General features: G+C 34.1%; 1 protein-coding gene across 1 annotated transcript in view; it reads right to left on the bottom strand.

Moving 5' to 3' along the window:
* The window catches only part of PDHX (pyruvate dehydrogenase complex component X), a 59,206-nt gene that overhangs the window by 24,705 nt on the left and 26,184 nt on the right, over window positions 1-8,317 (bottom strand). The window contains exon 4 of the mRNA XM_011356814.2: window positions 2,334-2,533. Coding sequence (XP_011355116.1) covers window positions 2,334-2,533 — 200 coding nt within the window. The remainder of the gene's footprint in view (window positions 1-2,333; window positions 2,534-8,317) is intronic.

The following is an 8,317-nucleotide window of genomic DNA, read 5'->3' as shown; positions in this document are numbered from 1 at the left end:
GCATCAATAAGGAATTATATTGTTCTTTCAATTTTTTTGTGGTAAAATATATATAAAATTTACCATTTTAAGCATTTTAGGTGTACAACTGAGTGGCATTAAGTACAGTCACACAGTTGTGCAACCATCACCACCATCCATCCTCAGAACTTTTTCATCTTCCAAAACTGAAACTGTCCCGCTTAAACACTAACTCCCTCTTCCTACATCCCCACAACTCCTGGCAACCATCATTTTGTTTTCTGTCTTTACCAGTTTGACTACTTAGGTGACCCATGTAAGTGGAAAACATGGTATTTGTCCTTTTCTGACTGGCTTATTCTATGTAGCGTAATGTCTTCAAGGTTCACCTGTTGTACTGTGTCAGCACTTCCTTTCTTTTTAAGGCTGAATAACATTCCATTGTATGTACATAGCATATTTTGGATACATAGCCTGTTTCCACCTTTTGACTATTTAGAATAATGCTTTTATGAACATGGGTATACAAATATCTCTTTCAGTCCCTGCTTTCAATTCTTTTGAGGATATATCCAGAAGAGGAAATGCTGTATGTACTGTAAGGTAGTTCTATTTTTAATCTTTTGAGGAACTGCCATACTGTTTTCCACGACTGTACCATTTTACATTCCCACCAATAGTGCATAAGAGTTTGTCAACACTTGTTGTTTTCTCGGGGGTTTTGTTGTTGTTGTTGGGTTTTTTTTTGGACAATAGCCATTCTAATGAGTATGAAGAGGTATCTCATTGTAGTTTTGATTTCCAATTTCCTAATGATCAGTGATGTTGAATGTCCTTTCATGTGCTTATTAGCTCTCTGTACATCCTCTTTAGAAGAAATGTATATTTGAGTCCTTTGCCTATGTTAATTAGGTTATTTTGTTGTCTCTGAATTGTATCCTTCACATATTTGCTAGTCCTTAGTATTTACGTGAAAGCATTTTTACTTTACATAGACTCCAGAGAGTAAGAGAGGCAAAACAAGTATGCTGATTCTATAGACAAGTAAACTAAGCACAGTGAAAGATCACACTACTGGTGTCCATTCTTCAATTGAGACCTTTAAGCATAGCAGCAAACACAAATGACTACATAGTCAGATAAGGAAAATTATAAAATGGACTGGTTCCATAAGTTTATAACTAAGAAATTAAGAAGAACACATGTGGGACATGCTGCATTTCTGGGCAATAGCCGTAGCTGATATGGACCCAGTGCTACCAGATCTTCAGATTTTTTTAACAGAAACTAAAATTTTAGATTTTTATAGAAGATTAACTAGTCACCAACCAATGCAAAATTATTTTTAAAAAAGAAAATCAGAGTGTAGGCCCACACCGTGCAGGTTCACAGGTCAGCCAATTTTTAATCTATACCATGGAGTCTCACCTATGAAAGTTTCTAATGATGGATCTTAACAGAATGACAGAGTACACACACTATCTTTGCAAGGAGAGAAGAGCATCAAACACAAAACATCCGTAAGCCTACCTTCTGATATTCATGGTAAATGAAGAGAAAATAAAGGGGAGTTAAGGTTATCGAGTCAAAAATACTGTGTGACGACAGGAATTTAAAACTCAGTACTTCAAAAGCACCGTGAATTTTTCCTGACAAGAACTGACAACGGTAAACCAAAGGAAAAAATATTTAAAAATGAAAGGGTCTATGCTTTTATTTAAGTTCAAAAGTGGTTTTTAGGACCTTTTCTCTACAAATAACTTTTTCCTATAAAGTAATTTTGTATTATAGTGGCTATTAAAATAACACCAAATGTTAGAATTTTCAGTCTATCAATTAAAGCTATGTAAAGCTAAAGTAAAATGATATTTTCTAAGTATCTGTGCTCTTTCAGAACTGAACAAAATGGAGCTCTAATCTGTGTCAAACTCAAATGCAGAATAGCTAAAAAAGAAATGCATGTTAAATGCTAATTCCATTTTCTATCAATTATACATTTGAAATTGGAATTCATATCGCAGTAATTAGAACTCAGGAATGGGAACACAATATGAAGTTTTACATACTGAATTCCATCTGGAATCCTAAAACCTATTTCAAGCTGAATGCAGACACAGACTGCTTTGCTCTCTACGGGGTGTGGAGGGCGTCCGCAGTACCTGGAACACAGTAGGTACACAACGACTGTTTGCTGAATGACCAATGATGGTACAATATTCATTCCTAAGTCTCATTTTCCTAAGAGATAAAAGGGGAAATCGGTAACTTCCTACTTAAAGTACGAACAGAGATATTTTAAATGTAATGGCTAAAATACCCTAAAAGTTGCTGTAACATTCTTTTTACATCATCGTTCAAATAAACATACTCACTGTAGTTTCCCCGGTGCGTGTTCCTTTTTGACAGGGACAGCAATCTGTGGTTCCGGTGAGGGATGAGGCACTGACGGTTTGGAAGCTGCTGGTGGAGGCCCTACGTCTTTGGGAATTTCAACATGTTTCCAATCTTCTCCTTCTTCCACTAGCAAGCCAATTAGTGAACCTAGTCGTATATTTTTAGATCCTTCTTCAATCTATTTTTTAAAAAGAAAATAAATGCAGCGATAACAAGGCTCCTGACCTCAAAAGTTTATTCCTTTGTTGGATGATTCTGTACTGATTAAAAAGATCTCTTCATCTGAACTAAAACCTGCTTCCAAGATAGCCTGCCTCCTCCATCTCCCACCCACCCACCACCTTCCTTTCCTATCTTTCCCCCACTTACACCTTCCTTCACTGCTCTCCCCCTCAACAGTTACTAATGCTATCTCCTGAAATAAAGGAAAAAACCTAGAGTCTCTTTCTTACAGCCTTTAAATGTATAAGAGCTAGTCATTACTATCTTCCTTCTAATGTCAATCAGTACAAACCCAAAACAGAAGACTGTGGTTACATATCTCAACTATTTGTCTTTCCCAGCAGTTTCTATACAAAGGCTTAGGAATCCCAGGAGCTAATAGGGGGTTAATAATTCCCCCAAACTAGTCCTATTTACTAAAATTAATTTAAAGAAAACTCTTTTCAGGAAACTTAGTACAAAAAAAAGGCATACTATTGTATAGACAGAATTGGTTAACTACTCTGGTTAATGTTAAGTGTAGTTTCTGTCTTTTTCTATATTTCTTTTTCTGTATATATACTTACACACCTGAGAAATAAAATAAAACCTCATAAATTTTTTATATCAGAAACATGGTGGTATCTCAGCTAACCAAGCACTTTTTCATGGGTAAAGCCAATTAAAAATATAAATAAAAACAAAGATAAAACTTAAGATAAATATATTTTAAGCATTTTAGCAGCATTAATTTATAAAGGACTAATTCTTATTTACTTATTTTAAAAAGTCCCCAGAGAACCTTCAGATGACAATATTTTTTAAGTACTGCAAGAAAATGTCATTCCTTTAAAAATTTCTATTATTCCTTTTCAATTACTTTAAATAAGGTTCATTCCAGATGTAATTTAATGAATAATTGAGTGACAGGCTGCAGAACATTCACTAAAATAGTAATTATAAGTAAAAGCATAACTCCTAGAATGAGTTTGACATTTCTGAGTAACATTAATTTTAATGTTTATTAGTATGTGCACTATTCTTAAAGTAATAATTAAGGCACAAGTTCTGAGACTTAGGAAGCTTTCTAAGTTTACTAATTACTGACGGAGAAGAATAAGAACAATTCTTTGATGAAACAAAATATATATTAGAAATGGGTATGTAAAACCAGATAACGATGTTTAAGGAATTGCAATCTGTGGAAAAATACTGAACCCGAGAACAATCTGCTTAGCTGTCACATGCTAAAAAGTTTTACTTCTGTGGACTGCTCATTTGTCTTTATTACGTCAAAAAGATGAACTAAGGTTATTAACATTTTTCTTCTAAAATGTCCAATTACCTGCTTATGAACTGCTAACTCAAAATTACAACATAAAATGACTATTCTTTAAAAATGATAGGAAAATGCATTAAGTAACATGACATTTACTTGAAATTAGTTCCTATCAAAACTGAACCAGAAATGGGATCAACACCCAAGTACAAAGAACATGATTCCAATGCAAAGCATTATTAAAAAAAATAATAAAGTTTTATTTAAAAAATATAGATTTCTGAAATCTGAATCAGACACTATTTTAAATCTGAAACTGACACCTCATCTGTTTCATTTTCTACAATAGGTCATATAAATGATTCCATATGTACTCTACCAATTGAATCCTTCACAAGTAGGCAATAATGAGCATTTAGTATCATTTCAATTTTTACCAGACTTAAATATCAAACTTATTCTTAACTACTCACATTTTTCCTATTTAATTATGTCACCATAAAGCATGATACTATAAGGGATACAACAAGTAGATACCATCATTATAATTCCATTTAAAGTCATTAAAATCACTAAATGAAGTTAAAATAATTTCTCTGACTTTCTTTCCCTTAGAAATAATAGATCTTTTAGAGGTGTGCTAGTATTCTGTAGACTAGTTTGCTTATGTTGTAGTCAGCACATATTTAAAACTGGCATAAACTTAGTAACATAGGAGTAAATAATTCTCTTTCCAAGTTGTGTTTAGAAGTCAAACAAGCGAGCCTTTGTTACTGCTCCCTCCGAGTTAGCACTGTGGGTATGCTCCACTCCACTAGAGCATGTGGAATTCAAGGACACCTCAAACGCCCAGTTCTTTTCTCAGGCACTTGGTTTACTTGATCAAAATTGCCTCCTACTCTTGTGACACTGATCTCTTAATATTAAACGCAGGATTTTTATACTTAGCACTGCTACAACTGCTGATTAATGATGAAATCTGTCAAAGTATTAGCTTTCCCTCCCAGTTGTCTATAGACTTCCTGAGTTTTACTGCAGGCTCTGCTATTTAACTAATTAGGTGACCTAAGTAAAGTTTATCTCACCATGCCCATTTCTTCACTTGTAAAATGGAAATAATAATAGCAGCTACTTCACAGAGTTGTTTTAAGGAATAAATGAGTTAGATGTAACTTTAAAACAGTACCAGATATCTAGTAATTACTACATAAATGTGAAAGGTGGTATTATTATTATTATTATTATTATTATTATTGTGTTTTCCTCCAAATGACTGACTTTTAAAACGAATACACTCATGGATCAAGACAGGACTGCAGAGGAGTGCTCCTTTGGTAAGGATTGGAAATTCATGCCTTGAGGCCCAACAGAAGGCAGGCAGCACTAGAGAGTAAATAGCAACATATGAGACAATAGGTGGGTAAGGCCTGTGACATACTATTTTGCCATAATACTCATACAGAGGCTGAATTCCATCCCTAGTATGGGGCCTCTTTACCACAGGCATCTCCATAGACTGACATAAATCACCTGCAAGTGTGCTAAATATAGTTGGCCACCTAAGCTCATCAGTGAACTAAAGGATAGGAGATGAAATCAAGAGACAAAATAACTACAGCAGTATTTCCCAACAGAGAAACTGTGTGAGGGGGTTCATTCCATTAAAGGTGCTGGTAAATAGTGTTTTGATTCTGACATTAAAAGATAATCTGTAAGTTAAGCAATTAAATATTTTTCTTTCTAAAAACAGAACAGCTTGAGAGCTGCTCAGAGAGTACTGAAGGAGCATGCACAGTGGTTAGTGAAGATGACCTGAGTCACAGGACTGCCCGACTTGGGGTGAAAACTTAATAAAGATTTTCCATGATGGTTTGAACCAATACACAGTTTTAAATTGTTTTAATTCTTAATTATATACTGATTAACTTATATGCATAATGAACTTGAGTTTAAGAGGAAGATACATAAAAAATACTGAAGCTGAAAACAAATAAATGACAAGATTAGCTAAAATGCAAAGGGGGGAGAAAAAAATTCATTAAGTTCTTGAATAACAGTTTGTCGGGCATTCAAGTGTCAGTCTCTGTTCTAGCACAGTATTAATTCATTTAATTCTCCTAATAATCTTATGAGTTGAGGGCTATTATTATTCCCATTTATAGATGATGAAACTGAGACACAAAAATGTTAAATAACTTGGTCACGATCACAAGGTTATTAGGTACCTGTTAGGTATCAGAGCCAAGAGTCAAATGCTGTCTGACATTAGAGATAGCATTCCATATGATCAGTACCAAATCTGTGAACTGCATTTACATGATCAGAACTACCATATAGCATCTCAGGATAGTGCCACTGTTGACGGGTTCTCGAATGGAGAGATGGGACACCAAGGCTATAAGCAGGAAGCAGCGTTTATTGATGGCGGCACCGGCTCGGCGGATTCTTAGCCTAAGGCTAAGCCCCAACTGTAACATAATGGGCAGTTTTATATAGTCTTGTCATTCCTACACAGCTACAGATATAAGGAAGTACCCTGATTGGTTGGCAAGCTATGAGAAAACTGATGTTAGCCAGAGAGTCCTTGGAAGTGGGGGCTGGAGGGCAGTCAGGAACGAACTTGTTTGAACAGGAAATGGCCAAGCAGGGTCAGGCTGCCACACTACCACATCTAAAAGCAAGCTTAAAAGAGAAGCTACAATGTGGATTATAATTGATTTAGCTTTTAATTCTTGGGGACCATACACTCATTTACCATTTTGATATGTCACTTACCTATTTCAACAGGAAAAAATTAAAACTGAGAATATCTTTCATTTAATTGAATTTGCTCTGAGCTTTGAGAAGATATGTTCTCAATTAAAAGTGTTAGTCCACAAAGAAGAATAGAAAGCTTCACAACTTCAATTGTCATCAATAAACTTTCAAGCTATAAAATACGACTTTGAAGGCAATCGTGGGCAATTTAATAAAAAATAAGGGGGTACCTAAAAATAAAATAAAACCATATTGAAAAATATCATTCTTTAGAAAACACCACTGACAAAGTATTAGGGTGATACAGCTAAGAAATTGATTGAAGACAACTCTAATAAACTCTCCAAAATGTCAACCTTACAATCTATTTAATTAATTTATCATTTAAAAACACCGGCTGTCCAACTTGCTGAGTAATAAATTTAAGCTTATGTAATAATTTAAGGTTTTCTGCTCAACAATTTACTAGCAATTAAATGAGACTTTAACTTTCCAATTAATGGAACTAAACTGGAAATAAACCATAAAATTATCTGTACTGACAGCAAGTATTCTTTATTAACATTATTAAGAGCTTCTAAGCTTTTTTTCTGGTTCTAACTGAAATGCAATAAATATTATTTTTATATTTAAAATGGAATTCAGATGCAAAAATTATAATAGTGAATACAAAGCAAAGCATAAAATTGTGGGGGAGAAAAAGAAGGCAAAAATCTTTCAAAGACTGGAAATGAATCCCCGTGGATAGCAAAACAGATTATAATTTCTAATCCTTTCAAAAATATGGGAAATCTAAAAACTAGTTTTATACCATCACTTGGCTTTAATAAGCTCAAATGCTCAACTTCTTGATTCTCAAAGTAAAATCCCTTTTATGTATTCCTATAAAAATCATTTTATTATATACGCTGATATGAAAATTATTCCAAAATGAAAGGTGTAATTTGCTAGTGGGGGATTGGGAATGGAGTGGGGTGAAAGACTAAAAACACAAACAAACCAGTAATACCACCTTAATTTTTTCTCCATTTCCCCCCCATAAAACTGCATACATTATGACATTAATATATTTCCATTCTTATTATTCAAAAAGCATGTGGAAGAATAAGAAAGCCATAAAGCCCTAAAATGTACATTCGATCTTTTCTTTGGCAAGGAAATAGCTATTTATGCCACTGAAGTTGCTATCAATCATATCCTCCACTCCTTTCTGGAGCACTGGGGGCCAGATGAACAGCCACTATTGACCTATAACATCATTAGCAATTTGAAATGCACTTCTAAGCAGCTAAGTGGAAAGCGCTATCAATTCTGGAAGACTTTCATAGCCAAACAACCCAGACAACCTAGAGCTAGGAACACAGCTTGCCAAAAGCACACACAACAAAATGCAGCTGGGTTTATTACATATGGTAATTCAAATAACCTTCTTTTTTTTCCGAAATGCTGCATAAATTAGTCAAAGAAACTATTTTTGGTGTGAATATTTATATTTTCTAAGCTTACAATTCTAGCTGCTACATCATATATTTATATTTAGTCATAAAAGCACAGAAATTTTAGCCTTTCATTCATATTTCCTCCAAGGAAATATTTTCAACAATGTTGTTTTACATGGCCGTTAATATTGTAGATGACAAGTAAAGGCAGTTTGACAAATTAGAATGTAAAAAATAAAGTGTAAGTGACTAGTTAAAAGGGAAAGGGGATTTTCTAGTATGATAT

Source organism: Pteropus vampyrus, unplaced genomic scaffold (assembly GCF_000151845.1).
Source record: "Pteropus vampyrus isolate Shadow unplaced genomic scaffold, Pvam_2.0 Scaffold31, whole genome shotgun sequence".
NCBI lineage: Eukaryota > Metazoa > Chordata > Mammalia > Chiroptera > Pteropodidae > Pteropus > Pteropus vampyrus.
This window is presented reverse-complemented; position numbering and strand designations above follow the sequence as displayed.